Source organism: Argopecten irradians, chromosome 14 (assembly GCF_041381155.1).
Source record: "Argopecten irradians isolate NY chromosome 14, Ai_NY, whole genome shotgun sequence".
NCBI lineage: Eukaryota > Metazoa > Mollusca > Bivalvia > Pectinida > Pectinidae > Argopecten > Argopecten irradians.
The window spans coordinates 19,739,315-19,761,855 of NC_091147.1; the positions used below are offsets into that span (position 1 = coordinate 19,739,315).

Here is a 22,541-nt window from a genome sequence, read left to right on the forward strand (position 1 = left end):
TTGATGGAACAACCCATGATTTGGCGGGAAAGAATGAGTTCTAGCAACTTCCGGTGTGTTACCATGGATAACCGAAGATGAAATAGTCCCATCGATAAAACGGGATGTACAACGATAAATACATCACTTCAACTAAATTCAATTTTGATCAATTTTCAGAAGATATTCTTCAGTGAACTCTCATACTGACGCGAAACCTAGTCTTTTCTTGACCTCTTGATGAAGGTATTTGTATGTCAGAGCCTAACTGCCAATGTTAAAACTGGAATTTATCATACATTGAGCTTAGTAGCAACATAAGGTGCTCTGTGGTTGTAATATGAATATGATAGAAATATTTGCCAATGTACATATGGTTCTATACATGGAGTGTACATCCGGCGAAATGATCAAATTAAAAAATATCGTATATTAACAATATGTGCATATTGCTAAAGTATTAATATTGCTATCAGACCGATGTACCACAGTAAACTGTTAGGTGTAAGCAAACTAAAGGGCTTGGTATCGGAGTGTTCTTGGTGCAGCTCTTCGGAGGCAATTACCTTGATATACGTCCAAGAAACTTCTGGATAGCTAGTCCGGGTTGCTAGAACCGTGTGTGTCCTTCATATATCGCACAATTAAAGCAACTAGTAACCTGTTGAAGCTTTCAGATAAAACCATCACATACAAACAAAACTATAGATCGCTAGAAGAGTTTGAGACCATTATGATAATCGGTATCAAAGTATTTAAATTGGGATTATTCAGTCCTCGATATTAGGGATTGAGCTCTAATGGCTCCCAGAGAATGCGTCTGCTCTTGGTAATCTCTGTCGCTGCTTCCTATGATCAGCGATATATAGGTTGGTTGGACGTTTTCTGCTGATGATGACTTCCACGAGGCAGGGTATTGTTGAGTAGCTCCAATACAGCACCTTTGGTTGTCTGTTTCTTCGGGTAATTACTTTGGGTCTTTTGGGTCTGCAGTATCTTTCTATGGTGGTCTTCCCGGATATCCGCATACAATGTAGTTCTGTACTAAGCATTCAGTATCTTTGACGCTGACTGAACGGCAAAAAGAATGCGTAGGGTTCAAAGTATCTGTGGGTGATGGTCTGGGTGATAGGGCATATAATAGAGTCGAACGTAAGTCAGATTCATGTCAATGTACCGCGATTATTACTTGTCACATGTTGACGTGGACACTAGTGATGAAGGTGAAGATGGCCACACTTTACCGAGGTATATATTCATGTATATTTCACTTGATATCAGATGCTCATGATATGGAGATGCCTTTTGTTGTTGGTACTCAATGCGAAGCAATTGCTGTTGTGGGGCAACCAACCTGAGATAGCAACACTGAGTCGGTTTGCTCTGGTTGGTAAAGATTTGGCGAATCTGTGCTTAAAAACCGCCAATGTAATAGCTATCGTCAATGTGGATGGCGTCGTGGAGGTGATTTATGGGATGAACATAACTCAGGAGTTAATGAGTCAATTGGAATACCTGGTCCCATGCGACATGCAGCCTTGTGCTGTTCTCGTGATTTGGTGTCTATAGTTACAGAGAGACACATCACAAATATACAATGTACCGCGGCCTCCCAAAACATGCAGACATTCACTCTCGCAACATATTTCCATACAGTGGAGCCCATTTTCCATGAATTTAGCTGTTAATGGGACGTTTCACTATTACAAACCGGAACCTAAATGTATTAGTAGATGACTATCTTTACTACAAAGCTATAATGACGAGCAAATCGCCCAATTATTTCTTTTTTGAATAATAGAAATTCGATACATTTTTTCACACATCTTCTTAAAATTAATGTTCTATCTGATGTGATGATTAGGCCTACATGTATGTCGTAAATTTCTTATAGCAAAGGCATATTTCAAGCAGGACTTATATCATGAATATATTCCAATTAAAACGGTCCTAATAACAGCATTATTTTAGAATGTGTTATTACATGTAATAATTATCTCTAATATCAATATCACAAACACTCACATCCCCTTCCCAAAAAACAAAAGCATACGTGAAAGTGAAATAGAATACATGTACATGTACTTTCATTTCATTATAATCAATCATATTGATAAGATCTTGTAGTAAAAAGGATTGAACATTTTAGAAATAGGCAAAGCATATATAATTGTTTCCTAAGAATTCCTTTACAAAATGTAGCATGCTTTGACATGCATACTTTCTGATACGGTAACATATAGAGACACTTTTTGACATATAGAGACGATTTCTGATATGATAATATGTCGAGACACGTTTGGATCTAATGGATCCTTTATCACAACCATAATTACATCAAAACATTTATTAATGAACACGACAAAAAAACAGTTGATTGCATATATCATAGAATAAACATTAGGAACGTAAAATTTTTGGTGTTAAGTTTGAAAAGAATAAAAAATATTGATATGATGGTTTTTGTTCACCAGTATAATTTAATCTACCTGTATATTTTTTATCATACTGATAATTTTACAGATGATTAAATGCAACTAGTTTAAATACATATAAACATGCATGTTCAGTAGAAACACAGTTATAACGAACCTCTAGAGACTAACGACATTACTTCGTTGTGGGCATAGTTCGTTATGCACATATTGCAAACATTGTATAGGAACCTCGACATGGAATAAAAATGGCTATGTTATAAGCATAATTTCGTTGTAAACATGTTCGTTATAAACATATTTTACTGTATATGTCTTGTTCCTTTTAACATTTTAAACTCAAACCAGTTGTGTCAAAACTTTCAGATGTACTCACGTGTTTGTCCACAGTTCTCTGTATAATCTCTAAAACATTTGGTGGGGCCGACTCACTTAACTTTCGCGTCTGTTCACGGTATTGGTAGTGGTTCTCCATATAGAAATCACAGTTACTCTACAACACAGGTAGGTAACACAAAATCACAGTTACTCTACAACACAGGTAGGTAACACAAAATCTCAAACTCACTACAACACAGGTAGGTAACACAAAATCACAGTTACTCTACAACACAGGTAGATAACACAAAATCACAGTTACTCTACAACACAGATAGGTAACACAAAATCACAGTTACTCTACAACACAGGAAAATAACACAAAATCACAGTTACTCTGCAACACAGGTAGGTAACACAAAATCACAGTTACTCTACAACACAGGTAGGTAACACAAAATCACAGTTACTCTACAACACAGGTAGGTAACACAAAATCACACTTACTCTACAACACAGGTAGGTAACACAAAATCTCAAACTCACTACAACACAGGTAGGTAACACAAAATCACAGTTACTCTACAACACAGGTAGGTTACACAAAATCACAGTTACTCTACAACACAGGTATGTAACACAAAATCTCAAACTCACTACAACACAGGTAGGTAACACAAAATCACAGTTACTCTACAACACAGGAAGGTCACATAAAATCACAGTTACTCTACAACACAGGTAGATAACACAAAATCTCAGTTACTCTACAACACAGGTAGGTAACACAAAATCACAGTTACTCTACAACACAGGTAGGTATGACAAAATCACAGTTATTATACAACACAGGTAGGTAACACAAAATCACAGTTACACTACAAAACAGGTAGGTCACACAAAATCACAGTTACTCTACAAAACAGGTAGGTCACACAAAATCACAGTTACTCTACAAAACAGGTAGGTAACACAAAATCACAGTTACTTTACACGCAGGTAGGTAACACAAAATCACACTTACTCTACAACACAGGTAGGTAACACAAAATCACAGTTACTCTACAACACAGGTAGGTAACACAAAATCACAGTTACTCTACAACACAGGTAGGTTACGCAAAATCAGTTACTCTACAACACAGGTAGGTAATACAAAAACACAGTTACTCTGCAACACAGATAGGTAACACAAAATCACAGTTACTCTACAGCACAGGTAGGTCACACAAAATCACAGTTACTCTACAACACAGGTAGGTAACACAAAATCACAGTTACTCTACAACACAGGTAGGTAACACAAAATCAAAGTTACTCTACAACACAGGACAATAACACAAAATCACAGTTACTCTACAACACAGGTAGGTAACACAAAATCACAGTTACTCTACAACACAGATAGGTAACACAAAATCACAGTTACTCTAAAACACAGGTAGGTAACACAAAATCTCAAACTCACTACAACACAGGTAGGTAATACAAAATCACAGTTACTCTACAACACAGGTAGGTAACACAAAATCAGAGTTACTCTAAAACACAGGTAGGTAACACAAAATCACAGTTACTCTACAACACAGGTAGGTAACACAAAATCACAGTTACTCTACAACACAGGTAGGTAACACAAAATCACAGTTACTCTACAACACAGATAGGTAACACAAAATCACAGTTACTCTACAACACAGGTAGGTAACACAAAATCTCAAACTCACTACAACACAGGTACATAACACAAAATCACAGTTACTCTACAACATAGGTAGATAACACAAAATCACAGTTACTCTACAACACAGGTAGGTAACACAAAATCACAGTTACTCTACAACACAGGAAAATAACACAAAATCACAGTTACTCTACAACACATATAGGTAACACAAAATCACAGTTACTCTACAACACAGGAAAATAACACAAAATCACAGTTACTCTACAACACAGGTAGGTAACACAAAATCACAGTTACTCTACAACACATGTAGGTAACACAAAAACACAGTTACTCTACAACACAGGTAGGTAACACAAAATCACAGTTTCTGTACAACACATGTAGGTAACACAAAAACACAGTTACTCTACAACACAGGTAGGTAACACAAAATCACAGTTACTCTACAACACAGGTAGGTAACACAAAAACACAGTTACTCTACAACACAGGTAGGTAACACAAAATCACAGTTTCTGTACAACACATGTAGGTCACACAAAAACACAGTTACTCTACAACACAGGTAGGTAACACAAAATCACAGTTACTCTACAACACAGGTAGGTAACACAAAATCACAGTTTCTGTACAACACATGTAGGTAACACAAAAACACAGTTACTCTACAACACAGGTGGGTACCACAAAATCACAGTTACATGTACATTACAACACAGGTAGGTAACACAAAATCACAGTTACACTACAACACAGGTATGACATATAAGTATCTTTTTGAAGAATATTTTCATTGAAGTTGAAATCATATCCATTTAACATGCATACCAAATAATGTAAACGTACTTAATCTAGTGCAGTCAAATATTAATACAAATGCCAAAAACATCAAAAACATCGCAAAAACCGCTAAAATAAAACTACCGCTAAAACATGTACTTTTGCAATAACCCACCAAGAAAGCTCCATTTAACTTTCAAAATAAATCTACATTTTCCCCCAAAGTGATATATATGGAAATCACAGTTACTCTCAAACACAGGTAGGTATTACAAACAAGTGGCATGGTTTTTTAAGAACATTCACATTGATGTTGAAATCATATCCGATAAATCTATCTACATTTTCCCCAAAGTGATATACAAAATGTATATGGAAGTTACTGGTATGGTGCAATAAATCGCCATATTGAAAATCAAACTTTAATATAATGTAAACAGACAATATTGTACAGACATAAGCAATATAAAGACAAAGATTCATTACTTTTCTCTATTTTACTGGTAATGTTTTAAAGAGATAAAACCGCTATCAAATGTGTATACCAATGCATAAGAATGTATTACTCCATAAAACAGCATGATAAGTCAATTGTTTTAGACTTTATTCTTTTTTCATTCCTAACGTAAAGTAATGGTGTAGTATTAATCAATTAATTTGTAATGAAAAAAAAATTCAAATCAAGCTAGCACCAAACCTTTAAATGGAAATTAATGAAACATAGTGATCTCATAATTGTGAAGAGATTTCCTCTTCGCTAAACCTTGTTCTACACAGTGGATTGCAAAGGGCTGAATAATTACCTTTAAACAGTTTTTAAAAAGAATCGCTTGTGAATTAGATTCTGGTTTTAACTTCTTCAGTTGCTGAATTTTTACAACAAGTTGAGTAAGGTAGTCAGCAACATCTTCCTGTTAAAATGAAAAAAAGGTGTGTACATGTACAACAAATATCTAATATTTCAAAAATTATTTGTACATTTGTAATTAAAATTAGATCGCCTATGTGGCTCCTTATAGTCAGTCCTCCTCGACCAGCATACAAACATGTATATTGTCTATGGGGAACAACAATAAAGATAAAATTTTAATGAGATCGGTATTCGCCTATAAATAAGCATGAATCATCTTTAGTTTTAAACTGTTAATTACATCTATATATCAAGCCACTTGGAGTTTGTCATATTTTGAACATGATCCGTACAGAAGGGATACAATGTACAAACAGAGGACTGATTTGTCAATAAGGAATACAGTGTACAAACGTGGGACTTATTTGTACATAAGGAATACAGTGTACAAACGTGGGACTTATTTGTAAAGAAGGAATACAGTGTACAAACGTGGGACTGATTTGTCAATAAGGAATACAGTGTACAAACGTGGGACTGATTTGTACAGAAGGAATACAGTGTACAAACGTGGGACTGATTTGTACAGAAGTAATACAGTGTACAAACGTGGGACTGATTTGTACAGAAGTAATACAGTGTACAAACCTGGGACTGATTTGTCAATAAGGAATACAGTTTACAAACCTGGGACTGATTTGTACAGAAGTAATACAGTGTACAAATGTGGGACTGATTTGTACAGAAGTAATACAGTGTGCAAACGTGGGACTGATTTGTACAGAAGTAATACAGTGTACAAACGTGGGACTGATTTGTAAAGAAGTAATACAGTGTACAAACGTGGGACTGATTTGTAAAGAAGTAATACAGTGTACAAACGTGGGACTGATTTGTAAAGAAGTAATACAGTGTACAAACGTGGGACTGATTTGTAAAGAAGTAATACAGTGTGCAAACGTGGGACTGATTTGTAAAGAAGTAATACAGTGTACAAACGTGGGACTGATTTGTAAAGAAGGAATACAGTGTACAAACCTGGGACTGATTTGTAAAGAAGTAATACAGTGTACAAACGTGGGACTGATTTGTAAAGAAGTAATACAGTGTGCAAACGTGGGACTGATTTGTAAAGAAGTAATACAGTGTACAAACGTGGGACTGATTTGTAAAGAAGGAATACAGTGTACAAACCTGGGACTGATTTGTCAATAAGGAATACAGTGTACAAACGTGAACTGATTTGTACAGAAGGAATACAGTGTACAAACGTGGGACTGATTTGTAAAGAAGTAATACAGTGTACAAACGTGGGACTGATTTGTAAAGAAGTAAATACAGTGTACAAACGTGGGACTGATTTGTAAAGAAGTAATACAGTGTGCAAACGTGGGACTGATTTGTAAAGAAGTAATACAGTGTACAAACGTGGGACTGATTTGTAAAGAAGTAATACAGTGTACAAACGTGGGACTGATTTGTAAAGAAGTAATACAGTGTACAAACGTGGGACTGATTTGTAAAGAAGTAATACAGTGTGCAAACATGGGACTGATTTGTAAAGAAGTAATACAGTGTACAAACGTGGGACTGATTTGTAAAGAAGTAATACAGTGTACAGTGGACTGATTTGTAAAGAAGTAATACAGTGTACAAACGTGGGACTGATTTGTAAAGAAGTAATACAGTGTACAAACGTGGGACTGATTTGTCAACAAGGAATACAGTTTACAAACCTGGGACTGATTTGTAAAGAAGGAATACAGTGTACAAACCTGGGACTGATTTGTACAGAAGGAATACAGTGTACAAATGTGGGACTGATTTGTAAAGAAGTAATACAGTGTACAAACGTGGGACTGATTTGTAAAGAAGTAATACAGTGTACAAACGTGGGACTGATTTGTAAAGAAGTAATACAGTGTACAAACGTGGGACTGATTTGTAAAGAAGTAATACAGTGTGCAAACGTGGGACTGATTTGTAAAGAAGTAATACAGTGTACAAACGTGGGACTGATTTGTACAGAAGGAATACAGTGTACAAACGTGGGACTGATTTGTAAAGAAGTAATACAGTGTGCAAACGTGGGACTGATTTGTAAAGAAGTAATACAGTGTGCAAACGTGGGACTGATTTGTAAAGAAGTAATACAGTGTGCAAACGTGGGACTGATTTGTAAAGAAGTAATACAGTGTACAAACGTGGGACTGATTTGTAAAGAAGTAATACAGTGTACAAACGTGGGACTGATTTGTAAAGAAGTAATACAGTGTACAAACGTGGGACTGATTTGTAAAGAAGTAATACAGTGTACAAACGTGGGACTGATTTGTAAAGAAGTAATACAGTGTACAAACGTGGGACTGATTTGTAAAGAAGTAATACAGTGTGCAAACGTGGGACTGATTTGTAAAGAAGTAATACAGTGTACAAACCTGGGACTGATTTGTAAAGAAGGAATACAGTGTACAAACGTGGGACTGATTTGTACAGAAGGAATACAGTGTACAAACCTGGGACTGATTTGTAAAGAAGGAATACAGTGTACAAACGTGGGACTGATTTGTACAGAAGGAATACAGTGTACAAACGTGGGACTGATTTGTAAAGAAGTAATACAGTGTACAAACGTGGGACTGATTTGTAAAGAAGTAATACAGTGTGCAAACGTGGGACTGATTTGTAAAGAAGTAATACAGTGTACAAACCTGGGACTGATTTGTAAAGAAGTAATATAGTGTGCAAACGTGGGACTGATTTGTACAGAAGGAATACAGTGTACAAACGTGGGACTGATTTGTAAAGAAGTAATACAGTGTACAAACGTGGGACTGATTTGTAAAGAAGGAATACAGTGTACAAACGTGGGACTGATTTGTAAAGAAGGAATACAGTGTACAAACGTGGGACTGATTTGTCAATAAGGAATACAGTGTACAAACCTGGGACTGATTTGTACAGAAGGAATACAGTGTACAAACGTGGGACTGATTTGTACAGAAGGAATACAGTGTACAAACCTGGGACTGATTTGTAAAGAAGGAATACAGTGTACAAACGTGGGACTGATTTGTAAAGAAGGAATACAGTGTACAAACGTGGGACTGATTTGTACAGAAGGAATATAGTGTACAATCCTGGGACTGATTTGTCAATAAGGAATACAGTGTACAAACCTGGGACTTTGCCAGAGTTTTGATGTTACTTTTACTGTCTCTGTCCTTATGAGATGTGTTGTCTTCCAGAGACTCCACAATTGTCTGATACTGCAATGATAGAACAGAAACATTAGCCTTAACGGCTACCTGAGTGTGACAATATCAAGGACAAACCTATATTTAATAAATAATCTACCAAATGAAGGCTGCTTTGGTTTTGTGATAGAAAGTATCTTAAATTTATGTTTATTTCATATGATATTTTATGAAGTTGTATAAAAACGCTATGAAACTTGCTCAGAAGTATGTTTTTCTTGAAAAGACTCACAAAATAAAATCTCATATGAAATGACCACTCATCTTAAATCTTATATCCTTACCTCTGTCAACTGCCTAGAAACTGATTCTCTAATTTTCTGTACTGTTGTATGGAGGAGAATAATGTCAGTAAATACATTCTGGCCTTGTTCTAGATAATCTTTCTCCACTTTGTTCAGCTGTCGATCCACCATTTTATCCTGACAAATTTTGCAGATCCGTAGATTCAGAGATACCTCAGGTTCCACAGTGGGGCTCTATAATATGAAAAAATAGTGGTCTATTGTAAAAAAATAAAATTTTATTTTCAGGGATTTCCTTCTCAGCGTTACCCTTAAAATACATTTCTTCTTTGACAATATCCTATAATTAGCTATTTCTGTTAAAGTATCAAAAGATAATTCTAATTTCACAAATGTTTAGTTTTGTATTTACTGATCCTTGAAATTTTACAATGACCCATCCCAACCTTTGAACCGGAAGAGTTGATTATGTCTATAGGGGAGATGAGTTAAGCTATACACTGTAAATTTTGACATTTTACTGTTATGATAAGATAAATAAGGATTCACTTTAGTTTATCATCTTACCCCATTTATCCTAATGATGGCTAGTTTTGGGTTTGTGTCGTTTGATCTGTTCTCATCAGGTATGAACACGAGAAGGTCCTTACTGGAACAGGACTTACACATGCTCTTACTGCACAAACGACAGTGATGTTTCTTACGAATCAAGGAAAATTTGGTTTTACAGTTCTGACAATTGTCTGCGGTAACTTCCAGCTAGAACATAAAAAAATATCAACATATACCTAGAACTGTCATCCAGGAAGCCAACTCCCTCTCGATTGTTGTGTCTATATAAACTGACAGACGGACAACCTGAATCATTTATACCCCATCCTCTCCATTTTCGTTATAGAGTGAAGCTTTAATTTTAATAGATTACTTTCAAGAGGGCAGATAATAGTACAGCATTATGGTCAAATTTGTTATATTCATCTCAGATAAGCATGGATGAAAATATAGCCAGTTATTCTTCACAATTTTGCAAATCATTGCTATGATTGCGAAAAATTTGATCCTTGAATAACGAAAAATGATTTCATAATATGTACAACCTTTCATGAAAGTGAAAAAATTAAAACTGCTAAAAAAGAAAGATTTTTTGGTTTCTACTAAAATTCATAAAAAAAAATTTGAACCATGTAAAAAACTTTATATACAGTATCAAGTATTTAAAAGTAGTCTCAATTTCAAAGTTGCTCATGACTATCCTCAAGCCTATTACAAAATCCATGAAGTATTGAGGTCAGTTTGGTAGAACATAGATAGATCTTCACATGAAATCAATGCTTTACAATAACAAAAACTTCATAGCAGAGAACGAGACTGATAGTGCTGAACCAGAATATAAAAGAATGACTACTACCGCCCAGTACGGTGACTTCTGCCATTCTGGCACTGCAATGATGGTTCTCATTTCATGAAGAGACCGTTTTAGTTCAGAGTTACCGACTGCTGCCTTGAATCCAGAGATTAATCTGTCACATTCTGCTTCTATGTTAAATCTGCAAAGAAAATTGAAGATTATTTCAGATTTATTATCAGTCTACAAGGTGCATATCAACTAAAGGGTTATAAAGTAAAAAGAAAAATTCACATATGTATTATGTAACTTTACAAAAATGATTGTATCCTTTGAGAAAACTTTGTGCTGATATTGCATGGTTCCCTTTACGAAAGTAAGCCATTAATTAATAATACAAATGAATGTGAAAGAATAGGTTATTTGATTATTAAATTGGAAGTAAAGGAATTTAAATTTCGTGAAGTATTTCAGCAAAGGTCAACAAGAGCTACCATTTCACCAAGCACCATCAGAGAAGTTAAACCCACTGCCTCCTTCATTTTGTAAAAAAAAAATGAAAAAAGAAAATAAATTCTGTTTCTTAAAACTTTAGTCTTATTAATTCTGAATTGATTTCTATATTTCAATTTAGCAGATGTTAATCTATCAATCACAAAGTATAGAATGCAGTCAAACCTGCCTTAACGACCACCTGTGTATAAAGACCACCTCCTTAGTAAGACCATTTTCTTAGGGGCCCAAATATTCTATTTTACTTTGACCTGTGTATTAAGACCACTTGGCTATATACAGGCCATTTTTCTTTGTACCTAGGATTGTCTTTATGGATAAGTTTGACTGTTTTTCCCCAGTTTATATGTTTCAGTAAAATCAGTAAAAAATACTTAAATCTGTTGGTTGAGGTCCTAAGTTCAACAAACCTTTGCCTCCAGGATGTGTCTCTGATCGACAGTTGAGTAGTACTTTGCATGTGGTGGCTTTGTAATCGTAGTTCCAAAAATAGACCTGTTAAACTTATGCTGACTCCCTCACTATCTTTACCCTCCTCAAAGCACTGCTTACAAACCTGAACCAATAGAAATCGTGTCAGTACCAAACATCAAACATCTGTTCTCTGCTCAAAATAAAATTCTGACAACTTTTATAATTATATATAATTTCACCTGTCACTCACATATTCTATCTATAGCTATTGACATGGATGTTAATGACAAGTGTAAGAGTTTAAATAGCAATGAACAGATAACCTGATTAATAATAGACAGACCAGCATCTTGATGCAGGGCCCTAAAAAGAACTGTTAACAGATGTTTGGACGAACAGACAGACAAAGGACCACAAACGAAATTTGATTTGACTTCCACTAATGTGTCCATGCATGAACAGAACATAGAAACATATACATGTATATATATAATTTGATGTTTATATATGTATGAATTATGTGACCAACTTAGTTCATTTTATAATTAGCTATTATATATGACATGAATACATTACATACCCAGTGTCTGTATGTCATCCTCGATACTCCAGGGGTTCCCATCACTTACGATATCTACACCCCTGGACTATCTCATAGTAAAACTGGAGGCAACAGAAAAGAACAGGTAATTTAGTCATTTGATGTACATCAAAAGAGCCGTATAACAGTACACTGTGGTTGACTATGTGGCTTTGATGTTAGGCGTCGCTCTCTCTGTAGTCTTCAAAGGAAATCTTTACTAGCCTGTGATTTGTCAAATGTTTTCCGCTGAGCTGCCTTCAATTTCACTATGAGATAGTCCAGGGGTGTAGAGATCGTAAGTGATCGGAATCCTTGGAATATAGAGGATGTCTGTACGTATAACCAAGATACTTCATGTATAAATGCCATTTTTGTGAATATTAATACATTAATTTTGAGATATCAAAACAATGTGTGTAAATTATGATTTACCATCAATTAAGTCTGGGATTCCGATGATTAAAACATTATATTTTGACATGACTTTGTAACGTCACAATCACTGGAAGGTGGGACTCTCGAAACTCCTGTATCTCAAAACTCCTGTATTAAGCAAAACATTTTCTCTCTATCACCATATTTTTCAGAACACTGAAGTGATACTTATATGACCAATATCTTAAGACATGTAACATTGAATATCTTACCTTATATAGTTTACCATCAGGATCAGGATTAGCAAGGTGATTAAGTCTTCTTTTGTATTGGAGACAATTTTCACAGAATGTCCCTCCACACCTGAAATAGGACCACAAAACTTAAATAGGATTATTCTGACAAGCCTGTAGGAGCCAGGTAGAAAATGCTATGATGCTACTTGCTATGCAAACCCTGTACACAGTACTTCAGTATTTGCTCCCAAAAGTTGAAATGGAAAGGTTTCACACAGCTTCACTGTTATCATGTAAGATATAGTGTGTACATTATAATCACATTACCATGTGACAAGTAACAATTTAACCACATTTTTTTTTTTTTTTTCCAAACCATTGTCTGATTTTAGTTTTTGTCCACATGAGCCACACTATAAAAGTCTTTCTTTAACACCCAGGGGAAAAAGCTTGATATGTATATATATCTATTGTGCTTGTAGATTTTGCTACTGTGGTGAGATGGTACGGACTCAGACTGAGAAATCTATAGAAACAGGATCAAACATTGATAAATACAAACCTACGGCAGTGATGTGCTCTCTGGATCAAAGTCAACTTCACCTTACATTCTTTGTTGGAGCAGTTGGAGCCTGGAGACTTCCAATGTTTTCTAGTTATTTCTGAAAACAATAGTTACACATGTACATGTATGTACATAAATATTTTTTTAAAATAGTATTTTCATTACCTATACATATTAAATGACAAGAAAGAAATGACACTGGCACACATCATACCATCATTTTCAGTTTACCTATGATAAGTTGTAAGTAGCCTTGTACAATGTTTATCTTGTACAAATGTATATACTATTAATTTAAATTGTTTTGTTTTCAAAAATTAAATTGTAACATAACAATATTGAAAGTGTAACAATGAAATAAAAAGAAGCTCACCTTTCTTTTTCCCTTCAGAATCAGCTGAACTTACTGAAGTTTCGGTAGTAAGGGCAGCTAACTCTACTTGTTTTGTCCAGGCACTGTGACCTTCACCTTCAAATCCCCATGGTGATCGTCCCGATGGTGATGTTGACATCATGTAAAAGACAACGTATTCCAAAACAAAAAATATTTTTCTGAAAACAAAATCAAATCAAGTATCAATTAATTACATGTAAGTGCAACCTATATATTTGACCACTTTTATCTAAAAAGTGTGTAAAATTATATATGTACATGCATGGTTGTATATATATTTAATAAAAATATGAAACAACCATAATCAATGTTATATACATTCTGTTGTATGCTTAATAAGTCAAAGGATATATTTTAAATTATGAAGTGTAAATTACTAACAATCAAATCAGATCAAATTGAATTTTTTTTTCTTGTCTCTAACCTGCTTCAGAAACAGCAATCATTCATCCAAATGCTATTACTTTTACTATGGCCAGTTGCACTTAAAAGTCACTCTCTATGATCTAAAAGTATCAAGCAAATATCCCAATTGTGTAATAATGAAATGATGTTCATTATACGCCCACATCCCCACCTGAGAAAATTCAAAAATGTTTTACTTCCATTTTTGACTAAATATTGCGATCTCACAGTCTGCATTTACCTAATAATCTACTCTACATCATATGATGACTATTTCAGATAGATAGAAAGCATCCATCAACAATGTCGATATACTTACATCACAGGTAATCACCTGTCATAGCACATGTTACTTTTACTCATCGCCTGATTACAAACATGTTCTCCCATATCTTATCTGAAACAGAAAGTAGAATTTCCGTACATGTATTACATCCAAAGATGATCTCAGAGGGTTTCCGAATGAGTATTCGGCCGGCGCATTCGGTTACGAACATGACATTTGTATCACAGTACGTATACGTATATATTGTGCTCGTATGCATGTAAATTGTATATATAATGTATAGAGAGAGAGAGAATATATGTTTCTGACAATATGTAGAAAAATATTAACGGGTGTTATATTTTTTTATATATTTTATAGAACCCGAGCACCTGTGATGTAGTGTAAGTAATGTATGTACATGTAATATTTTTTCCACATATATTCATGATGTATTTAGTTTGGCTGGAATTTGAAAAGGCCAAATACAATGTATATGTTTTTGATGAGTTTATGTGCTGTTTTTATATATATATATATACCTATTTTGAGGTAATTGTTATAATGATAAACAGAGTTATAAAAACAATCAGAAAAAAAAGTAAAAACAAAAACATGCATCAGCCACAATTCATACTTATTTGTTTTATTTGTTCTTTTATATAGAAATTAATATAATCTTGTAATTGTAATACACTAGACAACAATAAAAAACAGACTCGGCTATGATTGCCAACATTAAGAGGTACAGGTATCGAACAGGATGATTTCCCACAAATTGGCACAAACTGGTGAAGTCTTCGATCGCACAATTCAATTTTCAAAACAATCATAATTTATACATGTATACAAATATCTAACTACTTAATATGAAGCAGTAAAATGTGATTTAATTCCCTTATTTAAACAGCGTGTTTTGCTACGACTTGGTTTTTCATTCTCCAGTGCACTTATGGTAGTAATCATCTTCGATTCTCTGTGGGTTATTTAGTGATAGGAGAGCAAGAAGAACACTTTAATTATTACATAAGATGAAAGCTTGTGATACTCCTTATTTTCTTTCGAATCTATTACCTCCCACATTTGGTGAAAATAATCAAAATTCTCTAAGAAACAACAACGACATTTGTATTCCAAACTATCGCTTCTTCTCCACTCTAAAGTCTTTCTTACCTTTTACTCTATGAAACTGGAATAATTTAGATAATTATATCAAGTCATTACTCATTTCCTCATTTAAGATTGCTCTTTCTCAACAAATCGTCTCTTTCATCGACCAATTTATTCTAGCTATGGTGACAGAAAACTAAGTATTTTTCAAACCAGATTGAGGCACATATGTAGTACTCAATGACGATATTTTCAATTCAAATATAGTCGAAAATTCTCGTTGTTCAAACTGTGGAAACCATTGTGAAAATGCTATTCATTATTTTTATAATGTCCAAATTATTTAGCTGCCTTTACAAAGTTAATTAACGAAATTAATTAGCAAAATCTGGAAATACAAATAATGTACACCTTATTTGTGGCTTTTTGGCGATGAAAATTTGGCTTTAAAGGTAACCTGTTCATTTTTGGAACATGTGCAATCGTATATCAGGCCCAATGCAAGTTCTGTTCCCCTTCCCCAAAGGATGTTTGCGGTCAAATTTGGTTACAATCCATGTAGAACTCTATCACTAGTAGCGATTTAAAGATTTACCTCCAATTCCCCTATTGGGCCACGTCCCTCCTGCCCCCGGGGGACCAGAGCCAAAATTTATATAAGTTCTGTTCCCTTCCCCCAAGGATGTTTGTGGCCAAATTTGGTTACATTCCATTCAGAACTCTATGAAAAGTAGCGATTTAAAGAATTTACCTCTATTTCCCATATTGGGCCCCACCCCTCCTGCCCCCGGAGGACCAGAGCCAAACTTTATACAAGTTATGTTTCCCTTCCCCCAAGGATGTTTATGGCCAAATTTGGTCACAATCCATGCAAAACTCTAGGACAAGTAGCAATTTATAGGATTAACCTCTATTTCCCCTATTGGGCCCCACCTGTCCTGCCCCGGGGTGTCAGAGCCAAAATTTATACAAGTTCTGTTCCCCTTCCCCCAAGGATGTTTGTGGCCAAATAATGTTACAAACCATGTAGAACTCTATGACTAGTGGCGATTTATAGGATTTACCTCTATTTCCCCTATTGGGCCCCGCCCCTCCTGCCCCCCGGGGGACCAGAGCCAAAATTTATACAAGTTCTGTTCCCCCTCCCCCAAGGATGTTTGTGGCCAAATTTGGTTAAATTCCAATCAGAACTCTATGACAAGTAGCGCATTACCGGCGCATTTCGGTTACGAACATGACATTTGTATCACAGTACATATACGTATATATACACCGTAGTGCTCGTATGCATGTAAATTGTATATATAATGTATAGAGAGAGAGAGAATAAATGTTTCTGACAATATGTAGAAAAATATTAACGGGTGTTATATTTTTTTATATATTTTTATAGAACCCGAGCACCTGTAATGTAGTGTAAGTAATGTATGTACATGTAATATTTTTTCCACATATAATTCATGTATTTAGTTTGGCTGGAATTTGAAAAGGCCAAATACAATGTATATGTTTTTGATGAGTTTATGTGCTGTTTTTATATATATAATACCTATTTTGAGGTAATTGTTATAATGTTAAACAGAGTTATAAAACAATCAGAAAAAAAAAATAAACGTAAAAACAAAAACATGCATCAGCCACATTTAATATACCTTATTTGTTTTATTTGTTCCTTTTATATAGAAATTAATATAATCTTGTAATTGTAATAACACTCGACAACAATAAAAAAAAACCAGACTCGGCTATGATTGCCAACATTAAGAGGTACAGGTATCGAACAGGGTGATTTCCCACAAATTTGCACAAAACTGGTGAAGTCTGGTCGATCGCACAATTCAATTTTCAAAACAATCATAATTTATACATGTATACAAATATCTAAACTACTTAATATGAAGAAGTAAAATGTGGAATTTAATTCCCTTATTTAAACGCGTGATTTGCTACGACTTGGTCTTTTCATTCTCCAGTGTACTTATGGTTGTAGTAACCATCTTCGATTCGTCCATGGGTTACGTAGTGACAGGAGAGCAAGAAAGAAAACAACTATCGCCTTTTCTCCACTCTAAAGTCTTTCTTACCTTTTACTCTATGAAACTGGAATAATTTAGATAATTATATCAAGTCATTACCCATTTCTTCTTTTAAGATTGTCCTTTCTCAACAAATATATTTTTCAAACCAGATTGAAGCACATATGTAGTACTCAATGACGATATTTACCAATTCAAATAAAGTCGAAAATTCTCGATGTTCAAACTGTCGAAAAACTATTGTGAAAATACTAATTCATTATTTTTAGAAGTCCAAATTATTTAGCTTGTCTTTACAAAGTCAATTAACGAAATTAATTAGCAAAATCTGGACATACAAATAATGTTACACCATTATTTGTTGCTTTTTGGCGATGAAAATTTGGCTTTAATGGTTAACTGTTCATTTTTGGAACATGTGCAATCGTTTATTAGGCCACAATGGAAGATTCTAGTCATAACATATAAGCTTTAAATATACAAAAGCTTTTACTGCAGACTTAATATTACATTAATTTAATTAAATTTTAAAAATAATATCATTTGAATTGGTTTAATCTGTATGAGATATCTTAGTCATCATGAATATTTAGATATTTAATGAATTTTCTGACTTTGCATGCACCAAAATTATAACGTTAGCAGTATGTAATTTGCACTTATAACGTACATGTAGATACCCGCGTAATCAGCCTACACTGGGGTTGCGGTCCGATACTGATGCGGTAACAGTTTATAGAAATATGGCCCCACCAGTGCCCATAGACCATTTTAGACGTTTTAGAGCTCGCGAGGTCTATATAAAAAATCGGTAAAAATCATTTATACTCTACATAGTACTACGAGTATATACGTATATAGTTCTATGTAGAGTATGATTTTTACCGATTTTTGATATCGACTTCTTAAACGTCTAAAATGCTTTAAGGGACCTCTGGTGAGTCCATATCTATAAGGACTGTAACTGATTCTTAGATCCCTGTGGTGTGTAGTGGAGTTAGACACTGTGATTTCGAGGATATAAAGATACGAAAAACAATAAAAAATACACTCAAATTAAGGAACTCGTAAGCTTACGGCGATAAAGCACTTGCTAGCTCTTAATTATTTTACAGCAAATTATCAATCGCTATTATTAATTATAAACAATGGCATGCTTGATACAAATTATATCGATGACAATATATCCTTAAAGAAAAGTTCTGTAACCGAGGTGGCGAGGTATTATAGTATACATATGTGTTTACAAACCTATTTTGCTGACATTCTTATAAAATATGAAAAGCGTTGAATAAGCTCCTTCTACAAACTACATGTAAAATTATTCGCTATATGTGATACATTTGTATGATCACTCTAGATTTGTCTGAAAGCGGATATAAGTTTTAAGTACATGTATGTCATATATCTATAAACCAGGAAGACTTGCTCACTGAAGGTGTTGATAAGGTTTACATGTACTGTATATAGACATTGTATACATCCTGTACGCAGCCAGACTGTGTCCATTTTGTATAACTTTAAATCAAAATCCGATTTTCATTTGACTCAACAATAACAGATACAAATGTATATACATAATATCAATGTAGATTTATCGAAACTCCGGGTCCGGACTCTTTCAAATGTGGATTTGAAAGATAGGAATGTTATTATTTCGCGACACAAAATGTAATAATACCCCAGGATTACCTATCGTGGGTTTTACAACATTTTGTGATAATGAGCGTATTATACATTCATTTATCTGGCTCGAGTTATGTATACAACTAATAATGGACACAAACAGAGTTACCGTTATTCGAGTCTTTTGATGTACATCTAAGGACCAACCTACAAATGCACTTGCTCATCTGTTGTCGCATACAGGGCCTTCAGTTTTACTATCACATAGGTTAGGGGTGGATATAACGACAGTGGCAGTAACCCCTGTAGTATAAAGGATGATCAAAAATACACAGACTTAAATGATCTGGGGAAACCCTGCACGTTATTTCGAACCAGGAATGATATGTCTGGTCTTCAACAGATATCTAATGAAACGACGATTATAAACACTTTGCTGGCCACGCGAATAGACAAAGCGCCAATCATACCAATCTTTTTAGAGTCATTTCCCTTCGGACGACAATTAAAATTGGTCTTAGTCAAAAAGAACAACGTCTGGTACCAAGAAAGATAACTCCAACAAGATTGAAACATAATAGTGCATGCCTGCGCTTCATTTTTCCGAATTATTCGGTTATGATAATTAATTTAACTAGCAAGTGATTTTCAATACTTTTTGGCAAAATGTATTTCAATCGATGTTTACATAAGAGGTTACGAATCCGAAATATTAGAGTTTTTCCAATTCGAAAAGTTCCAAAATACTAAATTCAAAAACCAAGAGAAGTACATTTTCTCTTTAAAAAGCTGTTCAAAGTGCAACAAGAGTGCTGTCAAATTTCGTTAATTCGAGGTAGCCTAGAGTCATACAATTAGAGTTATCCTCAAATTAACCATACCGTGATTCTAATTCAATAAGAACGCCTTGAGCCGTTATTTTAATGATCGTTATGAGATCAATATTAGATATTTAATACAAAATTGATCGTTAAGGCCCGGTCCCAGTGAAGTGCGGATGAATTACGGCCGTTCGTTGGCGTCCGCAACAGAATTGGCTAAAAATAGCAACTTTTTTAAGTATAACTTACGGATATATAATAACGAACAAAGACGGATATTTCACGAATAAAAGCGAATACGATAACGGATGCTCTCCCGTGAAGGGCACAATTGGTAAAATTGTCCAACAATGCGGATATATATAACTAAAATATTACGAATATATAACGCATATATTTTGGAAACAAATCGGAAGTATTGCGATTGTTACGGAAACTTTACGGATAATGCATTGCGAAAGTGTAGCAGAAAGAAGGGTTGTATGGCGCACGATGGGCATCGGAATTGCGGTGGTAAAAGAAGCGCCTTTCAGTATCGCTTTTCACACAACGTTACTTCAATAAAGATGAGCAAGTTCCATCTTTCATCCTACCTCCTTCTAAACCCTGTCAGTTGCGGATATCTACGAATAACAGCGGATGTGCAGCGCATATAATAGGCATGTATTGAGAGTAGATTGCGTATGAATAGCTTATCTAATGCAAATGATTTCCGCCATCAAAATTTTGTGGAGTTCAAAAATCCTGAGAAAGGAAAAACACGCCATTGCGGATAATTGCGGACGTGCGCGGATGTTCGGCGACAGATACAAGTGCGATTTACGAGTATTCCGTATGATCAGCGAATTTCAGCTAATTTTGAGCGCAATGCATTCGCAAATCTCCCTAGACGCCAGTGGGACCGGGCCTTAAATACACATTATAATTAGCAGAATAACTAGTTACAAGGAACATTTCTTTTGTTGACAGTCTTGGCAGGTGCACTTTATTTGCCGTCGATAAAAATTGTTAATGCTGGATTAAAGGTTGACTAGATGTAACTGTAAAGCTACATTTAAGCATTTTAAACAAAACCTGGAATAAGTTCAAATAAGTTCTAATGATTTGTTATGACTATATGGATATCCTATGTGTCGACAGAGCAAAAACAAGCGTCGGACATTAAACAACCTTTGGGCAACTTAATATCTGGAAATGAGAAATTGGTTTTCGAATGCGACAACAGTTATTTGATTAATTAGATTAACGTCCTATTAGCAGTAAGAGTCATTAACTGATAACATTTCGTGTATACGGAGTGATAAGTGTTTTGGGAGACTGGAATGTTCGTGTTGCTCTCTTTGCATTAGAACAACGATTACCCTTTTACAAGTATAGTCCATCCGGTCCCATTACAAGTTGCCCACTCCCAATATGCTGAGTCCTAAGCTGGAACTGAAACTACATAAAACTAAGAATTTTATGTACCCTATGTTGTGACTCGGCCATAAGACATCATTATAGGGGCTAGCGCTTAACTAACTAAGGCGTTGTTAAGGCGAAATAAGAAGAAGAAAGTCAGAAAACATACAAAACGTCTTTTGATTGGTTGATTATTTATATTAACATCCTATTACAACCAGGACAATTAAGTCCTTTCGTGTATGCGATATGTTGCGTGTCTGAGGTTTTTGGACGGTTGCGGTATATTGAATGTTGTGTCTCTTTGTTATAGCGGAACTATGCCCTTTTTATGCTATCTATGCCGCCAAAGCCACAAAACAAGAACTCACCACCCGGTCACATTATAATGACAAAGGACGAACCAGTCGTCCCACTTACCTAATGCTGAGCGCTAACCATAAGCAAAAACTACCAGTTTTATAGACTATGGTGTGTCTCGACTAGAACCCAAAGTCTTCCTCACAGGGGCAAGTGATCAATAGTAAGTCAAAATTGATGTGGTGTCAAGGGAGGCATTAGGAAGAATAAAGTAAGTTAGGAAGAAAGAAAAAATAGGATATTAAGTTTAACCGCCTTTTCCGATCATGTAATGTGGGCGGCGGATGCAATGGTTGCGCCCTACCTGCATGCTATTGGGATTTGTTTGTTTGTTTGATTAATTAACGTCCTGTTAACAGCTATGGTCATGTAAGGACGGCCTCCCATATATGCGATGTGTTGCGTGTATGTTGTGCGAGGTGCGTGTTTTGGGAGACTGCGGTATATTCAAGTTGTGTCTTCTTGTATAGTGGAACTGTTGCCCTTTTTATAGTGCTTTATCACTGAAGCATGCCGCCGAAGACACCAAGCAACTGAC

At 35.0% G+C, this 22,541-nt stretch overlaps 1 protein-coding gene across 1 annotated transcript in view; it reads right to left on the reverse strand.

Moving 5' to 3' along the window:
• LOC138308310 (uncharacterized) overlaps positions 1-19,109 on the reverse strand; it is a 30,054-nt gene extending 10,945 nt beyond the window's left edge. Inside the window, exons 1-12 of the mRNA XM_069249303.1 lie at positions 19,047-19,109; positions 14,704-14,781; positions 13,959-14,137; positions 13,583-13,682; positions 13,057-13,147; positions 11,823-11,968; positions 10,963-11,101; positions 10,122-10,313; positions 9,594-9,788; positions 9,232-9,321; positions 6,006-6,113; positions 2,791-2,907 (exon numbers count right to left, since the gene is read on the reverse strand). Coding sequence (XP_069105404.1) covers positions 2,791-2,907; positions 6,006-6,113; positions 9,232-9,321; positions 9,594-9,788; positions 10,122-10,313; positions 10,963-11,101; positions 11,823-11,968; positions 13,057-13,147; positions 13,583-13,682; positions 13,959-14,100 — 1,320 coding nt within the window. The 5' untranslated portion in view covers positions 14,101-14,137; positions 14,704-14,781; positions 19,047-19,109. The remainder of the gene's footprint in view (positions 1-2,790; positions 2,908-6,005; positions 6,114-9,231; positions 9,322-9,593; positions 9,789-10,121; positions 10,314-10,962; positions 11,102-11,822; positions 11,969-13,056; positions 13,148-13,582; positions 13,683-13,958; positions 14,138-14,703; positions 14,782-19,046) is intronic.
• Positions 19,110-22,541: the final 3,432 nt, after the last annotated feature.